The sequence below is a fragment of the Temnothorax longispinosus genome, chromosome 10 (genome assembly GCF_030848805.1).
Source record: "Temnothorax longispinosus isolate EJ_2023e chromosome 10, Tlon_JGU_v1, whole genome shotgun sequence".
In the NCBI taxonomy this organism is placed as follows: domain Eukaryota; kingdom Metazoa; phylum Arthropoda; class Insecta; order Hymenoptera; family Formicidae; genus Temnothorax; species Temnothorax longispinosus.
In genome coordinates this window covers 4,400,166-4,419,884 of record NC_092367.1, presented here as the reverse complement: position 1 = coordinate 4,419,884, position 19,719 = coordinate 4,400,166, and the positions used below count along the sequence as shown (strand labels likewise).

The 19,719-nt window shown below is 34.5% G+C and overlaps 4 protein-coding genes across 10 annotated transcripts; 1 reads left to right on the top strand and 3 right to left on the bottom strand.

Moving 5' to 3' along the window:
• Positions 1 to 13: 13 nt before the first annotated feature.
• LOC139820443 (pancreatic lipase-related protein 2-like) lies at positions 14 to 1,946 on the bottom strand. Its single transcript, XM_071790727.1, has 4 exons — positions 1,788 to 1,946; positions 1,232 to 1,680; positions 509 to 860; positions 14 to 440 (listed from the first exon to the last, which is right to left on the bottom strand). The coding sequence occupies exons 1-4, from the start codon at positions 1,825 to 1,827 to the stop codon at positions 211 to 213; spliced, it is 1,071 nt and encodes a 356-aa protein (XP_071646828.1). The 5' UTR covers positions 1,828 to 1,946; the 3' UTR covers positions 14 to 210.
• Positions 1,947 to 2,165: 219 nt separating this feature from the next.
• Positions 2,166 to 4,767, bottom strand: Shu (inactive peptidyl-prolyl cis-trans isomerase FKBP6). Its single transcript, XM_071790719.1, has 6 exons — positions 4,179 to 4,767; positions 3,860 to 4,097; positions 3,160 to 3,620; positions 2,904 to 3,092; positions 2,703 to 2,814; positions 2,166 to 2,642 (listed from the first exon to the last, which is right to left on the bottom strand). The coding sequence occupies exons 1-6, from the start codon at positions 4,220 to 4,222 to the stop codon at positions 2,355 to 2,357; spliced, it is 1,332 nt and encodes a 443-aa protein (XP_071646820.1). The 5' UTR covers positions 4,223 to 4,767; the 3' UTR covers positions 2,166 to 2,354.
• Positions 4,768 to 4,950: 183 nt separating this feature from the next.
• On the top strand, positions 4,951 to 19,463 carry LOC139820446 (uncharacterized). Of its 2 annotated transcripts, none has more exons than XM_071790732.1 (7): positions 4,951 to 5,285; positions 17,178 to 17,229; positions 17,302 to 17,348; positions 17,436 to 17,469; positions 17,606 to 17,712; positions 17,794 to 17,906; positions 17,981 to 19,463. In XM_071790732.1, the coding sequence occupies exons 2-7, from the start codon at positions 17,200 to 17,202 to the stop codon at positions 18,244 to 18,246; spliced, it is 597 nt and encodes a 198-aa protein (XP_071646833.1). In that variant the 5' UTR covers positions 4,951 to 5,285; positions 17,178 to 17,199; the 3' UTR covers positions 18,247 to 19,463. The 2 variants fall into 2 exon arrangements, with proteins under 2 accessions (XP_071646833.1, XP_071646832.1); XM_071790731.1 differs by lacking the exon at positions 4,951 to 5,285 and adding an exon at positions 16,287 to 16,823.
• On the bottom strand, positions 5,307 to 15,202 carry LOC139820442 (odorant receptor Or2-like). Of its 6 annotated transcripts, none has more exons than XM_071790720.1 (7): positions 13,812 to 15,195; positions 8,554 to 8,823; positions 7,981 to 8,452; positions 7,419 to 7,518; positions 7,063 to 7,191; positions 6,697 to 6,852; positions 5,307 to 5,993 (listed from the first exon to the last, which is right to left on the bottom strand). In XM_071790720.1, the coding sequence occupies exons 1-7, from the start codon at positions 13,840 to 13,842 to the stop codon at positions 5,943 to 5,945; spliced, it is 1,209 nt and encodes a 402-aa protein (XP_071646821.1). In that variant the 5' UTR covers positions 13,843 to 15,195; the 3' UTR covers positions 5,307 to 5,942. The 6 variants fall into 6 exon arrangements, with proteins under 6 accessions (XP_071646821.1, XP_071646822.1, XP_071646825.1 ...); XM_071790721.1 differs by having other exon boundaries at positions 7,984 to 8,452; positions 13,812 to 15,190; XM_071790724.1 differs by lacking the exon at positions 13,812 to 15,195 and adding an exon at positions 9,277 to 9,647.
• Positions 19,464 to 19,719: the final 256 nt, after the last annotated feature.

Here is a 19,719-nt window from a genome sequence, read left to right as displayed (position 1 = left end):
ATGCGCGCAGTAATATTCCATTATTACACGCAAATTTCCATACGCGTAATTTTTTTATTATTTTATATCGTAATGTGTGATAGAGACATCATATAAAGTAAAATACTTTCTACGTTTATATGTTTTCTTGCGATATCGCTAATTGTAATGAAATACATATATACGTGTTATAAGTGTAGATATCGAAGTTATATCTATTTCCGTCATCGTTTATTTCATCTTGCCCTTTCCAAACGGTGGCTGTGCATTGGTTAGTAGATAAAAAATACCTTGAGTATCAGAGCTGATAGATTCGCCCATGACGGCGGTGTTAGAATTATTATTGTCGCATTTACCAAGCTGGAAATCCATCCAGTTGGAGCATTGCACGGCAACAAACCCATCAGGATGCACGATGGACTCGGCAAAAAACTGGTGTGATCTACCGTGGCTGCAGGCTTCTAAAAATACAAGCTAGATCAATATCCACTTATACATAATATTGTAAAATTCAATACTGGAGTCGTACGGGATGAAAATACGGGGCATCCGGGTTGCCTAAACGTTCCGCCGTTCGGGTAAAAATCCGCGTGGCCAATGGGTCTGAGGAAGCCTAAACTGCCGGCACAAGTGTGAATAATATCCACAAAATTGGCGTCCGCGGCATCCAGTCGCTCCTCTGTATCTTTAAGATACGGCATCTCAAATGCCGGCCCAGCCGGATCGAGTCCGGTGATTCGACCGAGTTTCTTCGGCATATAATTACCGACGTATCCGGCCACATGAGCACCCAAGCTATGACCCAAAATGTGAACGTTATCGTAATCAACTTGAGTCTCCGATCCGAGAAATTCGATAAACGCAGCCACGTATTCTCCCACCTGCAAAACACGAATCAATTGATTTCGCATCACGTTCTTGCAAAAGAATAAAAGATAAACGCACATGAAGGCTAATCGAATCAGGAATTCTCGTAACTTCGCGAAATCAATTTCATTCTCATCTTTCATTGTGATTTGCATACAATTTGTATATTGTGTAACGAAAAAATCTTTTCTATTGTAGCGTGATTTGCATTATTCTAAGACAAGCCTTTTTTATTATATTTTGTATTAATGTAAATTTTGCGAGCAACGTTTTTTTCAGAAAAATCAGAATTAAGTCTCTACTTTAATTAATTTTTTAATTAATTCTATAATACTTTTATACTGTCCATCTTTCGTAGAATATGTGAAATTGTTTCATGGCTCACCTGATGAATAAGTTTGACAGCCGTTAGATATTCTTTAGTCGAACCAGCGAACCAATCTACGCAAATTACATTATAATCCCCAACGCTAAGATAATTTCGCCGAATATCGTGTACCCAAAACGCATTTCCGCTTTCTGTCCATCCATGAATAATAATCTTGGTTGGCCATGCAGGATTAAATGGTGAATCCTTCAGTAGAGCAGCATCACCCACTCGTAGAGATACAGATTGCTCTTTGTTGTCCTTCGTATAAAGCTCATAATTTACATCCTCCGCTTTAAACTCCAAATCGAGCACATTGCCAATCGTCGCACGATCGTCAACGATCGTCGTCGGATTCAAAAGAATCTCCAGGAAACTTTCTTCGGGATGGTGGTCTTGAAAATTTTGAATCGATGGCCGATTACTCAGCTGTAAGCCTGATAACTCAGCTGTATTAAAAGGTATATCTAGAAAACAATAAAAATCAACGGTACATTTACCTCTATTTATATAACTGGATTATTGTAGTTTTATGACAAAATTGAAATCATTTAAATATGAGGAACCACATTACATAGAAACAGAGAGACGAAGAACGTTGTAATCAGTGACATTGTGATATCTTTCGACGTTTTTGTTGGACAGTTTCTTATATACCTTTATACGTTACATAAACAGAAATATTCTTAGATCACTCAATCCATTAGATCTTATTACTAACGTCGAACAAGAAAATGCGTAACAAGAGTCGTTCCACGAACTTCCGGTATTTTATTCCAAATATATCTAAACGAGAGTATTGTGCATTATATAGATTGATATAGTGTACATGGAAAAGTTCCATGTACTATGTGTTCAGGATTGGTCAGATATAAACAACAGGGTTTTTGTAAACTTATTTATTATAACTTTCATTTATTAAAAAAAAAAAAACTTGCAAAAAAATACAAAATCATCATTATATAAGACTTTAATATACTATTTTAATCCTGAATATAATTCTCTTTGGTCGCATTATAATATATTAGAATGCTTCAACTTAAATCAAAGTAATTACGTTTGTAAATGTGATTGCAACACCAGGTTTGTATATTAATTAGTCCTTGATATTGCAATTTTAAATAATAAAAATGTAACCACTTTATGATTTGCTCTTCTGGAGGTATACAGTCTCCTTGCCATTTCTGGTAGATGTAACAACATCTAGTCCTAATTTAGCAGCTTCTTCACGTAGAATTCCTTGCTCTTCTTTTGTGAAGCCTTCTGATACAGATTGTCTCAATACGTCATCACCTTCGATAAGGTTTTCACACAAATCGCGCGCGGCTTTTCGAAATTCGTTAATTTTCGTTCGTCCTTCCTTGGATCGAAAGCAATTTTCGCACAAGCGCTTCTCTATTTCGCGATGCTCACGCTGTTTCGTGTTCGTCTATAAAAAATATATATATTATTATAAAGAAACTATTTTTGAAAAATCTTTTCAACTTACTATTTGAATTGCTTTTCTAATGGCTTCATCTTGCGGCTCTAACACACGAGCTTTCTGCAACTCCTTCATTGCATCATCGTATTCTCCAATATTCAGCAAAGCTTTTCCAAAACTGGAATGCCAAAAAATGTTTTATAATACTAATTTAATACATATAGTTTATACATATAAATAGTTGAATTAGCTAACGACAGTACATACTGATAATGGCTTTTAGCTGTTGGTACTGGCACTTGCCTTAAAGCTACGCAAGCTTTAAGAGGCATGTTTTCCTTATTGTAACAAAGTCCGAGATTAGTATAGGCTCGTGAGAGAATCTCATTCATTTTATCTTCTTCTAAACTATCTTCCAATTTGACTGTCTCCAGACAATTAATAATTTTTCTGTATCTGTAAAGAAATATATTTAACAGATGTGATCTCATGTGCTTGCAGAAATTACACGTCAGTTACTTACTCTCGTATCGCCCACTTGAAGTTAAATTTTGTAAAATAATCTTTAGCAGTCACAAACATATGCTTCACAGGCTCTGCCACATGATTAAACAATCGTCTCTCCTCTGCGCTGAGATCTTGATACGTAAGTGCACAGCCATCGTCAACAAAATCAATTAAGTGAACGACAAATACCACTTCTTCATTAGGTGGGATACGTGGTGGACAACCGATGGCCTTGTAAGCCAAATCAGGGTGTATCAGAAACACTGCTATTTCGTGTTTCTTCATGGAACATATTCCAATTTCTAAACCAGGTATAATATAACCCTGGCCTAAACGCATCGATCTTGGTCTCCCGTAAGAGTAAGTAGAATCAAAAGGTTCATCTCTGTACTCGAAATATCCAATATAATTGACAGTGACTTGAGCATTTTGCGGTACAACCTCTCCAACACCTTTCTGCTTAACGTACTTCATGACCTGATGACATAAATTTCATTAAGCCTGTTAAAATTACACTTGTGATCTTATTTGATCGCATTGACATATTTATTGATAAAATTAAAGACAATGGCTGCGTTCCAATATTCACTGTGTTAATTAAAAATGTATAGTGTACATGACGTAAACTTACTGAGAGTGAATATTGGAACGCAGCCAATGTCATCTCTGCAAGAAAACAAAATGATACTGAAAAAATAATATAAAACTTGACCAACTTTTTGATCTGGGATCAAGGGTGTCATCTTCGCTTTCAGTTTCGAGAAGCTCATGCCACAAAGAGATACAGTTCCTTCATCATTATCCTCACCCTCATCTTCGAAATTGTTCATGTTTAACATATTCAGCATCTCTTCATTGCTGAACTGTACGTGTGGCGAATACTCGAATTCCTCGTCTTCATTATCAAACTGTTCTCCAATCTCGAACGTAATTCCATCTTCGTTTATCAAGTCGCTGAAACGATACGATTGTGAGACGTAATAACGGATGAACGGACTCGGAACATGCGAGTTCATCATCGTAATTCTTACGTACCTGATCTTTAGACCGGTCATCAAGGAGTCTATATGTTTCGCCATTTTCAAGCAGATGAATGGAATTCCGTCAAAATTCTTTCTTATATCAATCAATTCGTTTTCGTCTTCCTAGCTTCCACGTGTTCTCACTCCTCCCTTTTTGAAGCACGAACGATACAGACACAGTTACGGACAATACCAAGGTACGGACCAAGGTTGTAGTTCACTTGGCGCCTCAAAGCGTAGATTTCTTTGTCCTAATTGGTCAGTTGAACGCTTCGAAGCTTCAAAGCATTTGTAGCAAGTGATTCGCAGTCCCCAGAATCTTTACAGTTATTCCAGTTATTTCTTCAAGGACACAGTACGTTTCTTCCTCTTACTATTCTACTAGATATCCGTCTTTAGGATATCACGATTGAGTATACTAGAGCGTGCACTACCATGCTATGCCCATGCCGGCCGGAAAATCATCTAAAGGTAGATAAATGTTTGGAATCTCTGTTTCTCTATTCAACTTGATTCAACTTTCCTTTATTCACTGCCAGTACTGAAAATCTATAGTTACGTGACGCAAACTATATATTTTCAGCACTGCCAGTAATAAAGGAACACGGGGTCTATCGTAACAAGACGCATGCGCGTATCCCGCGGTTATGTTTGTCGTATACAAGTTGTATTTTATCTCTGGCTCTGACATTTATCTTTTTCTCGGCTAACGCCGGGCCAGGCAGCCCCGAGCCAGCGCACAGTTACTTGTATTTGTGATAACTGTGATAACACGTACATACATATATGTCGTTGATAACGTAACGACATTAACGACTGTTGTTAAGAGAGAGTACAGCATCAGGGCCCCAGAGAGTGCGCTGATGTCAAAGATACATCTTACCTAACCTAACCGGACAAGCAGAAGATCACATGCGCAAGTACCGCGAAATCGTATTATTATACGTTGTCGTCACTATTTTGTAGCTGTAGAAGTACTTTCACTCCGAATTTAATTGCTTTTCGTACGAGATATAAAAGAATCGAGGCCATCGAGGGAGATACTTGCAGTGTGGATGACGGAAACGGATAAAATCAGCTTCAAACTGATCTTCGAGTAACGCAAACGGCTCGTACAACGGTATTGTAATCAAATATATATATATATATATATTTCTTATAAATATAGTATGTATAAGTTACAATATATAGATATATATTGTATTTATGGAGCTACACTATTTTTTAACTTATAACTTTGTTAGTTTATAATTTATACTATTTATAGTATACAGGGTGAATCACTAAATGTGTTAATATGTCTTAAACTGAACGAGATATGAAATTCTTATTTTCTCGCGACTGTTTATCGAAGCGAACAAAAAAAATTAACTTTATCACGCAATGTCCACTTCGGTACCAAACAGTCACTGGAAAATAAGACTTTCATATCTTGTTCAGTTTCAGAAATCAGTAATATTAGCCTGTAACACCTTTAGTGATTCATTCTGTATTTCGTATTTTATAAATAATAAATAATGCATATGCTACGAATTGAGCACAAAACATTCTTGGGTGACTGTGTGTGCGTGGTATCAAAAATATTTTCATTATAATATATATACATATAATTTCTTTTTTTTTTATCATTTGTCTATAATTAATTCATCATAACATTATTATATCTATTAGTAATTATAATTTTACAATTTTTTTTTTATTTTTATTGTTAATGCTTACGTAAGTATATAGCCAAGTGATGTCCTTTATTGAATTTCTGATCGATTTATTGAAAAAATCATCGATTAGCGAGTAGTACAGATATATAGCCGGCTGACGTCTTTATCAACTGAAAAAGAGAAGTAATATTAATGAATATTATAATGAATATACATACATATAACGATAATAACGTGTATGCGGATATGTGCGGATGATAAATAATTAATGAACCGAAAATAAATAAGATGGCCCATTTTATAAGATTAGATCTTAGATCAACCTTCGATTAACTTAACTTATCAATTATTAATTCAATCGGTATTACTTAATATTTCTAACTATAATTTGTTTAATAATATTTGCAAAATCTCTAATTACACAGGCACACAAAAAATAAAAAGTGTCTTGGCCGAGACACTACACTAGTGTATTCCCATGTATTTTGACCCGCTGAATCCGAATCCGAAGTCAGAATTGTCAGTTTGGTTCTCAGTTCCGAGCAAACCTCAAAACTCAACGAAACGAACACTTTTTTTGAGGTTTGCTCGGAACTGAGAACCAAACTGACAATTCTGACTTCGGATTCGGATTCAGCGGGTCAAAATACATGGGAATACACTAGTGTAGTGTCTCGGCCAAGACACTTTTTATTTTTTGTGTGTGCCTGTGTTATTATAATTTGTAATTATAATTTGTCGATAATCTCGAATCTCTTTTTCTCACGTATATATTAAACAACAAATCGTTAATAATTCAATTTCATATTAATGAAATACTGTTGCTAGTTAATCACATCTGTACGGACACATAGACGAATTTCGAACTCTTACACTACAAAACATAGACAATGTCATGGGAAATATCCTGCCCGCGGTAATGTATAGAGGTCTTTCGGCGCGAATCATTATCATCATCAAATTTTTGGCTTCCTTCGGCGTCTTCAAATACCACGTGTAGTTATACACCGCATAAAATATTCCCTCGGCCTATAATTTTTGTTACATTATGAAATCTTTACTTAAGGCCATCACTCGTAAGTAACAATAAACGATGAATTTGAAAATGACTTTTGTGTAAAATATCAAGACAAATTGTTATTTCTAGAAATTCTTTTAATTTGATGAAAAAAGTATTGCAATTTTACAATATTATCTACCGTATTCGTTGTATTAATTAGTACAAGGATAAATACTTACTTTGGCTATAAGAATCTCCCCGACCACGCAGTATAGGCACATGTGAGCAAATGTATTAATAAGAATCGAAACCAGCCAACATATTCGCATGAAAGAAACAGCGTCGCCGTCGCTGCCTCCGTCAATGATCTAAACACGTTAACATACTTTCTATCGACGTTTTTGTTTGAAAAACTCATTTTAATATCTTAATTTCGTTTCCTTTGGGGTATGCATACGTATGATTTGCATGGAAGAATTGAGATAAATCGCGAATAAGGTCTTTTCGTTTTCCGCTTCCAGCAAGAAAGTGTGGCAACGAATATTTTATATTATTTCAAAAAGGGATAACTCTCTTCTCCCGTTCGTAAACTTACGGTAACTATTAGAAATCCTTGTAGGCAAAATAACATAGCGAAATACACTAATAGTGTCAGAAGCATCAAGTTGAACGTGTTGTCGATTACATCAACAGACCTACGATATAAGATATCATATAGTATAACTAGTCGGTTTCGCCAAATAAAAGATCTTGGAGAACATGTAATACCATATGCATTATATTATTTTGCGAAAACGATTGCAAACGTGTTCGACATAACAATCAAAAATTGAGACACATGGAATTAATATATGAAAACGTGATAAAAAAAACAAGGTACACTTGCATTTATTGACCGCTTGACAGTCGTATCGTTTGAAATTTGTGTATGAAAATTCGTATAACATACAATTTGCTTGTTACAAGTTTACACAGTCCAGTAATTATTATCGCGTTATAAGTAACGTAATAATAATCGAGTAATTGTTGTAAATCTAAATGTATTTGCTTCACACGCGCGATATTTCAGTAACTTCAATTAAATTGCCATACTTCCTCCGTGTTTTTTTTATTATTTCAAAAAATAACAATGTAAAATTGTATATCGAGTTGAATACCACCTAATGAGACGCAGATGATCCTCGATATTGAAGGATAATCCGATGCTGAAGTCCTTGAAGCTGTTCAAGTTGAGCAATCGCTCTTTGAGGATTTCCAATTGGGCACATATGTGAAATACGAGCAAGCCCAGAAAAGTGTCGATGCCCGTGTAAGAGATCGCGGCCATCAAGATCGACGTAGCTTGGGCGACGATCACGATTTCGTAGTACGGGGTCTCCGTTATGTCTCGCAAATAATACGTCTGCACCAGCATCGGTCTTCCCGGGTCTGTCAAGTTTGTCAGATATCTCGTCGTATATCCGAAGCAAGGAGGAATGATGAGAATGACGGACGCAAAGGTCATCATGATACATCCGAACATGACCATCATTCGGGCAATTCTCGCTTGCCTTATCATAGTATCTCGTTTTTGCACGGTTTTTGTCCTGAGCCAATCCTCCACGATCATGTTTATGACCGGTTCAAGATCTTCGGAGAAGAATGCAAAAATACGAATCGAATTGACGCTCTTCAAGAAGTAGGTAAAATATTACAGAGTAAACGAGTAATATAAAAAAAAAAAGATTTACCTTTTTTACGGAACCACATGATGATAAATTTCATGACGGTCACTGAGAAGGGCAGACCGATTTGCATGTTGTCCGTCATCGCCATCATGTTGCCCCAGACCCTCAGCAATGCTAGTATCCCGGGTATGACCGATGCGGAAAGCATCGTGATAAAAATTACGGTGGCGCGTAGATCCGCAAAAAATCTTTGCCGACGATTTAACTTATTGTCCGGCCAGAGACCGATGATCTTCAGGGAAATCCGATTTATTCCGATTGCCCATTCTAGGTCTAAGTAATTACCATGATGTTACTGATTAAATCGACAGATGGGGAACGGTAAATAAATTTTAATATAACTTCGCGCAGTTTAATTAAATTAAAAATAAAGTCATATTTGTAATGATATTATTTTTTCAGAATAATTAATTAGCTAAATAACGATAAGATAGGGCTCGATTGGCGAAGTTTCATGATAAACTTTTCGAGATGGACAGCGAAGTACATTTATGTAAAAATTTTAATCTCTAAAATCTGCTGACCATTTTATTAATTGACATTGTTAAGAAAACACCACATCTTGAATCACCGACAAGTAACAACAACAGATCACACGTGAAACCTTGTACCCTAATAACAATATATGTAAATTTACAGTCAGTGTCGAGTCTCACAAACGGTTTTGTCTATTTTATACGTTTATTGACACAGAACTTAACGATAACGATAGAAAAATATAGACACCTGTGTATGCCAATTCCTTAGAACTGTTTATGTCCAAGTCTAAACGAAGACTGGCATTTTTTTATGAATTCAACATTCTCCCTTGCTTCTCAGGGAACACGGCAATTACGCATGCTCACGGAAAAAGTTCTCAAACACACGTGCTGAGGTGCAAAACTGCAAAGTACGGGCGCTCGTAAATATTTCAGATATTAATGTCTACCGTATCTTTTTTTGCACGGGGGTGCAATTTCTCGTTCGAAGAAACGAATTCGGATGGCCCTCCTACGACATCGCTAAATATATAGTCTATGAATATCTAAATGGGTGCAACGCTCTCTAATTTTTTTGAGGCGCTCATTATTAATTTATCCGCTCGTTTCTTTCCTCACTTTGAAACCCTGCTCTTTTTCAACAATTTGCATTTTCTAGAACTCAACTGGCATTTTTCATTGAAAACAAACTTAAAAAAAAAAAGAAAATTATTACGATGCCCCGTAGCTTCACGAGCGATAAATTGGGCGATGTATGTTTGTAGCAACATGAAAGGGCCGAAATACAACAACACGAAGTAAAATAATTGTCACGGGAGTTAATAAGATGAATGTACCTTAAAAAGGAAAAGTGTTGGCTAACGCTGTGCAACGATAAACAAGAAACAATTGTGTATATTTACATCGAACTACAAATTGTTAATATGTACGTGTGCAAGAGGTGACGTTTATTTATAGCAATATTGTTTAAAATAACGCGATTGTATTGTATCAAGATATAAATTATTAAACGCGTCAGGGCTATTGTACAATTTAAAAACTGAATTAATTAATATATTATGAGAGATAATAGACATAACGTTACTAGTTTTATGTATTTTAAACGAATATTTTTATATCATTTTCTAAAATTCCGAATCAATTAGATTACCCTTGAACGATAAAATAGTATAACTAAATAGTATACATAAAGCATTACTGATAAAAATTACAGCATTCTTAATGCAATATTATTTATTGGAGTTGATTGTAATATACATATGAAAGTTTCTCTCCAAATTAACGATTTCACTTTGTTCACATGAAAAAACGAATTTGTTTGGCGCATCGATTGAACATTACTCAATATAAAATACATAGTATTTTTTATTGCATTGCGAAAAATCAGATTCCATTGAAAATTGTCCTGGTCAGTTTGTCCAATGTCTGAAAATCATCGATTGGCGAGCAATACCGATATATATCCGGCTGACGTTTTGATCAGCTGAAAGCAAAAATATAAAAGATTAAGCGACTGAAAATGAGCATTTATAATTTAAATATATTGTTCTAATATTCTACTATGTGATGCGGACAATTATACGAATAATAGCAGGCTATCTTACGCTACAAAACATGGATAGCGTCATTGGAAATATTTTTCCCGCGGTGATGTAAAGAGGTCTGTCAGCACGAATCATTATCAACATCAGATTCCTGGCATCATTCGGTTTCAGCAAATACCACGCGTAGTCGTACACCGCATGATGTATATCTTCACACTGTATTATATATGATTCATTAAATTTATATCACAATCTTTTATAACAAAAATAAAAATAGGTGTATTAATTAATGTGCTAAAAGATTGCAGACTAGAATGCCAATGTTGCGCTTCAAGAAAGAATCGTGGAAATTGATATATGCGAAGCATATATTGAAGATCGATAAGAATCTCGCATATTTTACTGTACTGCATTCACAACCGATCGTACCAACAATTATTGACGCAACAAGATAGAATAAAAAAAATATGGCGAAAGAAAATAATACTCACTTTTGCAATGAGAATTTCACCGACCACGCAGTAAAGGCACATATGAACGAACGTATTAATGAGCACCGCGACGAGCCAACATATACGCGGGAAGGAGACGTTGCCACCGTCATCAATTATCTATGCATACGTTTGCATAATTTATATATATTTTTTCTTTTATCTTGTATTAGCTATACCATTGTAAAAATGGACAACAATATCTTTGTAAAATACACAAATTAATGGAGTTACCATTGTCCAAATTAATACATGTGTATATATACTTATGTGAAAGAGTACTGAAAGAGAATATCGAGTCTTTATAATAGACTTACGTATTTGTACGATAATAAATATTCTGGCCTGACTCCCTTTTACTTATTAAAACAATAAGTTCTTTTTTTATGACTTACACTAATTATCAGAAAGCCTTGGAGACAAAATAGTATGCTGAAATATATTAACAACGCCAGGAGCATCAAGTTGAATGTATTTTCGATGATATCGATGGACCTACGGAGAGCACAACGTTCCATAAAATATAAACTCGATTTTGATTATACAATAAATTTCGTAATAGACTTTGCTTTTGACCAGGTCAGAACGTATATTATCGTGCAATATATCTCCATTAAAGTATTAGCTTTATTGTAAATTTTCTTTCATAGTCGTATGCACTTTTGACAGGATGTTTATATCGGGAAAATTATTTTCTCTTCTACAACGTGCAGAAAATACAATTCAGCTGATAAAATCGCGAACTCGTTAGCGCTAGATTTGGATGCTTCTTGTTTTGTCACAATTAAGAAATGAACGGAGCGCCGAGTAAGATTAATCAAACTATCTAAACCGGTGGCAATTTAAGATAAGGGAACGCAAAATCTGCAACCTGATAAGACGCATGTGATTCTGGACATTAATCGACAGTCCGAAGTTGAAGTCTTTATATTCATCTAGATTGAGCAATCGCATCTTAAGAATTTCCATCTGGGCGCATATATGAAAGACAATCAGGCCCAGAAAATTGTCGATGCCCGTGTAAGAGAACGCCGCCATTATAACAGCCGCGGCCTGAGCGACGAACGCGATTTCGAAGTACGGGCTCTGCGTCACATCTCGAAAATAATAGGTTTGCAGCAACAACGGTTTCCCCGGAACATCCGTGATGTTCGTCAAGTATCTCATGGAGTGACCGAAGCACGGTGGGATGGCAATAATGATTATCGAAAAGACCATTATAATGCATCCAAACACGACGATTCTTTTCGCAACCCTTGCCTGCTTTATCATGGTATCGCGCTCTTCCTCCGTCTTCGTTTTGATCCAATCTGCCACGACCATGCTTACGATCGATGTGAGATCTTAACAGAAGCAAGAATGCAAAGCTTTGCAAATTATTATAACTTCTTTATGAGATTATTGTTTAATTTTACATTTTTTAAATGTAATTTTATTGGGTACTGGTGTATTGACCATATGAGTTCTAAGAGGAAGACTAAGGCTGCGGTCCACTTGACGATACAAATTCTTTGGAGCGTCCTTCTTCTCCTTCTTTCTTCATTGAAAGAAAAGAGAAGAGGAATGCTTCGAAGCATTTGTAGCGTCAAGTGGACCGCAGCCTAAGTAAGTCTTCCTCAAAATATTAACTATTGTTATTTTTATTGTATAAAATATTTTTTTTTTTAAATTTAAACAAACGTTTTTTATAGTTTGCTCGGGAAATTTTCCGTTTGACTTTTATAGTTAGCAAATTAGATTCTTACTGTATGAATTGGAAATATAAGGATGTTAATACTGATTTAAATATTCGCGACAGCGACATAATAGAAATAGCGAAGAATATCGAGAATTTTTTATCTGTACGATTCAATATCTGTTATATATTTTCAATAAGATTACTGTGAAAAATTGGACAAACTAAATGCAATCGATGTCTAAAAGAAAAAAGTAGAAGCAAGAAAGATATTATACTTTAAATTTCCTCAAGGAAACGAGCTTAAATAGGATTTAGCTATTCTGTCACAATAAATATTAATCTTCACCTTCTTTTCGAAGCCACATAATGATGATTTTCACGGCGGTAGCTGAGAAAGGTAATGTGATTTGCAAGTTGTCTATTATCGCTATCATATCGTTCCAGACCCTCACCAGCGAAAATATCGAGGGTATGATTGACACAGTAATCAACGTAGTGAAAATAACGAAAGCCCGGAGGTTCGCCAAGAATTTCTGTCGATTGCTTAACTTCTCGTCAGGCCATAAACCGATCATTTCCAGAGTAAAGCGATTTATTCCGATGGCCCATTCTAGGTCTGTGTAATTACCATGTTGTTACTGATTAAATCGACAGATAGAAAACGGCAAATAAATTTTAATAACTTCGCGCAGTTCAAGTAAATTAAAAATAAAATCATATTTGTAATGATATTATTTTTCAGAAAAATTAATTAGCTAAATAACGATGAGATAGGGCGTGAAAATTGATGAAGTTTCACGGTGAATTTTTCGAGATGTACAGCGAAGTACATTTATGTAAAAATTTTAATCTTTAAAATCTGCTGACCACATTCTATTAATTGACATTGTCAAGAAAACAGCACATCTTGAATCACCGACGAAGTAACAAGAATTCACACGTGAAATCTTGTACTCTAATAACAATATATGTAGATTTACAGTCAGTGTCGAGTCTCACAAACGGTTTTGTCTATTTTATAGGTTTATTGACACAGAACTTAGCGATAACGATAGAAAAATATAGACACCTGTGTATGCCAATTCCTTAGAACTGTCCATGTCGAAGTCTAAACGAAGACTGGCATTTTTTTATGAATTTAACATTCCCCCATGCTTCTCAGGGAGCAATTACGCATGCTCACGGAAAAAATTCTGAAACCCACCTGCTGAGGTGCAAAACTGCAAAGTTTTGCGAGCGCTCATAAATATTTCAGATATTAATGTCTGCCGCATCTTTTTTTGCACAGGTGTGCAATTCTCGTTCGAAGAAACGAATTTAGATGGCCCCGCTATGGCATCGCTAAATAGTCTATGAATATCTAAATGGGTGCAACGCCCTTCAATTCTCTTAGGGCGCTCATTATTAATTTATCCGTTCGTTTCTTTCTTCGCTTTGAAAACCTGCTCTTTTTCAATAATTTGCATTTTCTATAAAACTCAACTGGCATTTTTCATTGAACGAACTAAGAAAAAGAAGAAAATTATTACGTCGCCGCGTAGCTTCACGAGCGTTGGGCAATGTATGTTTGTAGCAACGTGAAAGGGCCGAAATACAACAACACGAAGTAAACTATAATCGTCACGGGAGTTAGGAAAGTATAAGATGAATGTACGTTAAATAGAAAACGTGTTGATTAACGCAGTGCAATGAAAATCGAAAAACAATTGTGTATATTTATAGAACTACAAATTGTTAATGTGTACGTGTGCAAGAGGTGACGTTTATTTATATATACAATAATAGCAATATTGTTTAAAATAACGCGATTGTATTGTATCAAGATACAAATTATTAAACACGTTGGGGCTATTGTACAATTTAAAAATTGAGTTAATATATTATGAGAGATAATGTATATAATGTTACGCAAAAAGTGTACATCAACGTCGCGTCGGTGCAAAGTTTCACGGGCGGTGCATTGATAATGATGCATTGTTATAGCTACGTGAAAAAGACAACGAATGGCGAGACGAAATACGGAGGTATTGCGAGAATTAAATGAGACAGGTATTTTAGTTTATGAGCCCCCTTTCTCAGTGAAACATGGCAGTTAATGCATCACAGTGAAATAAAATCAACATACTTAAGTATTTTCGTATGTCTTTGTTGTACTTCGATGTGAATACGCATTTAGTAAATTTTAGTAAATTAGTTATATTAAAATTTACTAAGTGTATATTTTAATTATGAGGAAGACATCCGTGTGATATATTAAATATATGTGTAAGATTATTCTTCGAGTTACTGGCTACTTAAAATTAATTTAATCATATCTATTAAAATTTACTTGAATAAAGATTGAAAGAAAAATTCAATTTAAACAATATGTAAAGTGTCTAAAATATGTGAATATGTGTATATGACAGGAACGATATGATATCTATTTAATTTAGTTCTGTGTCTTTGTGCTGAAAAGACATCCATGAATGTACTGATTGTTAATTAGTGCATTCTAATAAAAGTTTTGGAGATACTTTATTTGCATTATTAAAAATTTTTAAATAAATTATGATGTTCATTTTCTAAGCATAATAAATATAAATGGTATAAATTTATTTTATGTAGACTTGCGAATACGTATGTGTGCAAAACATGATTTGCATTTTATAAATGCAAAATTGTCTCTGACAATGACACAAAGACCATACGAAGACAAATTTGGACATTGATAAAACTTCCAAAACTTTTATTACCAGTCTTTTTATTGATTCTGTATTTAATGCAGTATATTGTATATAAAGTATTGTATTTTATATTTATAATTATAACTTGTTCTATTGCAATAATTGCAATATTTTTCAATAAATACTCCTTTTATGACAATAAAACACTTGGAATTATTTCATTATTAAAAAATTTTCTATGTTTACTTCATTTAGAGCGTCAAAGTATCAGAACATAATTAACAAAGTAGTTGCACTGATAAAAATTCTGAAGATTGCAATGTCAAGAATTTTATAAGAAATCTTCAATTCAAAGTCAAAGTATAAAAAAGATAACATAAGGATATAGTTATAAGTATAGGAAGTGATAGAAAAATACAAAATCTAAGGATTTCAATTTTCCGAGGACTGCCTTATTATTCCTTTTTTCTTTCCTACTCTTACATTTTAAGGGCGCAAGAAAGAGCGCAAGTTATATATATTATTTTATAACTGCGTTACGCGTACGCCATTTATTCTCTAATATCGTACACATATGTGTACGTATTAATACACACATTATGTATATAATGAAAGATAAAATGATTAATAAAAACAAACACGTAACTATTTAAAAAAAAAATATATATATATAATATATATATATATATATATATATAAAATTGCGAATTGTAAATTTTTTTTAACTAAAATGTGCTCTTTTTTCATGTCACACGTAAATGAATAAAAAATCACGGTATACGTGATTGTGCAATTAAAATTGAAAGATTCCTCTTTTATAAAAACACATTTAGCATTTTCCAACGATATACTTTATCTCGACAAGATTTTTCCGTAATAATCTGTTTGACATCAGTTGTCATATAAAACACGATTTTCGCGCTGACAGTTACTCTCGCAATACGAAGCGAGCTAAGCGAGAGAACTAATCAGTATTGCGAAAAAGAAAAAGAAATCTCTCGCGCGTTTTTCCAAGAGTTGGAATATTAAATTTCGCGCCTTTTCCAACACATGTAACAACAATATTCGACACATGTATTAACAATATTCACAGCGCGCTCCGTGTTTCCCCCCTACATTGGTTTCCAATCCCGCGCGCAGATAACAGCTGTTCCAAACTACTCCAAACGCTTTTTTCTTACATCGATGTCGCGGAAGCGATGAGCGATCGTGACCGATCGGGGTACCGTCGGCACCGGGCAGCACCTGGTGGAAGGACGCCGTCGTTCCCGTCCTCACGTGTCACGTGGAGTTAAACGCTGGCATCCGAACACATCCATATCAATTAGATGACGGCGCGGCGCCGTGGGCTGGCAGGTCATGGGGGCCTGTCTCGGCCGCTGTTTAACGAAAGTCACAGATTCCGTGCCGTACAGGTTAGAATTGGATCAGGGTCTAATTGAAATCACACCTCGGCTGGCTAGGGTATCCGACGGATAATTGTTGAACACTGAGAAACAATCTTTCCAAGCTTGGTTAAATAAAGGGATCGTATCTATGATTTTAGTCAATATTTTAGTCGCATGAGTCATGGATCTTTAGTTATACTAAATACTAATATGCGATTAAAGTTACACGCTACGAATGAGTGAAATCATGAAAGATGTATTGAATTCTATGTTCTGATGAGAGTTTCTTTCACTTCCAACGGAGAGTCTTCCTAGTGTATGATAGATCTTGTAAAGGAGCGCATTGTGTTTCGCTGTTTCACTGTTTTCTTGTATGTTCAGGTTCTATCAAAGGCATACCAGAATGTCCCCCCAAGAAGAAGAACAAGTTGAGGTATATATATCCAAGCTTGTTTCATAAACTGTGCTTTTGCTAGCGGAAGTAACTCTGCTGTCTTATGTTTAGTTCGTGGACGTCCAAGGGCACGAAGACCAAGCTAATGGATCAAAAAGGTGATTGAAAGACAACTTTCTTACTTAATTCTAATTTAGATTTGTGATATTAATGTTGCGTTTATCTGCCATGCTTACTGGATACAGTCTCTTATCGTTCCTCTCTTTAAAGAGATTCAAGGTAAATGATGCATCTTATGCTTCATTTAGTGTATAAGAAGATAAGAAAGTTACTAGAATATACCAGAGCTGTTGCTTCTCTTTCACAAAAGCATCTTGATTTACATTATGAAGTTATATATGTGTTTGAATCATAGAAAAGACATGGAGTTCCGGTGACTCTGGAATTATTGGAGGATGGCAGGTGGTCACGAGGTGGCAATAAGTATGCCAGATTGAGTTCCAGAAACGATGTTTCCACAAGGTACATTATTACTTAACTCCGATAACATCTCTGGGATTGTTGCGCGTGTTAAAGACTACAAGATCATGTAATTATTTTCAGTTCCGGTTTGGATATGCCGTTTCAAGTTCTTGATGCGAGGACGCTAATGAAACAACAGGCTTATGTTTCATCCACTCCGGGATCATCGCTGGACCTTGAATGGGAACACGAAGGTAATCTATCGCATTACGTTATTTTTATAAATCTCTCACGATACATAGTCATATTGTACATTGTACTTGCGCAGGGATGCCGATACCAATCGTGGAAGATGAAAGGGGAGATACAGACAATTCTCTAACACAGACGTCAGCTAATAACAGTCAACCATCTAGTCTGACAGCATCTCCTTGGTCCAGGGTTTCGAGTCCAAATAGTTTAGAATGGGATCCAGTGGAACCGGATATGGTATGTGTCGATATGGAGACTGAACAACTTTTAACTGAGATAGAGAGATTAACCGATAGAGCGCTAAAAGAGACGGGTGAATGGACTAGCGCCGATACCAGCTGATAAACGATTCAATTGTAATTTAACGGGATATTGTTTGTATTTTTGTATTATAAAAATTCATGATGGAGTTAAAACAGATGCTCTATACTTACAAAGAGAGATTACAATTATTTCGATATTACTATTCTTGAAACAATATAACTATATTTATATCGTTTCAAAAATGTGTATTGTACAACTTAGGGTATGCCGAATACAGAGATCTGACGCGGATATCTACACTGTGTAGAGTATCGTATAATCTGTAGCACAGAAAAGAATTATGTCAAGCTGTCGAATCAAGAAAAATTATTTGCAGTATATGCATATGTACAACAATTGTATAGGCAAATAAAAGATATATTTCTTGCTCTCAATTTTTAAATAAGGTATTTGCTTGCTTATATGGGAAATTAAACTTAATCATAAACTTTAGCAATATTAATTAAGTTTTAGTTTCGCTTTTAGCTCACGCAGCTTCCGTATGACAATAAATTAATATTTTTTACAAAATAAAATCATGTGCCATACTTTACTTCTATATTTCAACCTCTTAATATATATGTGCACTCAAAGGATTTGTTTTGACATGAAGTAGTATTATATATTTAAACAATAGATCGTTTAAATGATGCAAATACAAGAGATATACAAGAGTATACAAGAGATTCTATTACATCTCATATTATTTTTTATGTATTTTCAAGGTATTGAATATTAGATCTAAATCTGAGAGATATATGCAATTTAAGTCACACATCAACAGTTCGCATAATTTAGAAAGATAGCAAATGTACAAAAGAAGAAAGTTTCCGATAGGAATTATTTTATTGTAATAAAGAGCATGTAAGAACGAAGTTGTTACTGTAAATGGTGAATGTAGAATGCCTTAACATAGATAATAATAAAAAAAAATTATGAAGTTTGCTATAGTTTATGACTGTGTTACTTATATTTCATTTAATATCATTTTAATACAATTTTTATTATGTCGTTATATATGATCCATGAAATATGCCTCATAGGTTTAAGAAATGCACCTTTTTTTGATATTTAAATGTTAGAAGTAACTCAAAGAAATGTCATATCAACTAAAAGCGTAAAGAGATGTAGTTTAATGAATGCATAAAAGCATGGAATATGGAATTGCGGAACATTACGCTACACAGACTGTAATAAATGTTACAAAGTAATATGTTTATATTATATATGCTTTAATAAATAATTACTTTATTATATTTCTATGTACATACAAAAAATGAATTTATATAGACAAAGTCCTGCTCTAAATCCTCTTCCTCTAATGGATTATGTTACACATTGAATTTTATTACAGTGGCTATACACATATGAAAAGTGTATGAAAGCTATAGAGTTATACAGACATATTTGTATAGCTTATATTTATTACAAAATAGTATCATGTTAGGCTATATATGTATATTACATAATGTAAAATTACTGGTAAAAGTAATATAATAATTATGAGAATTT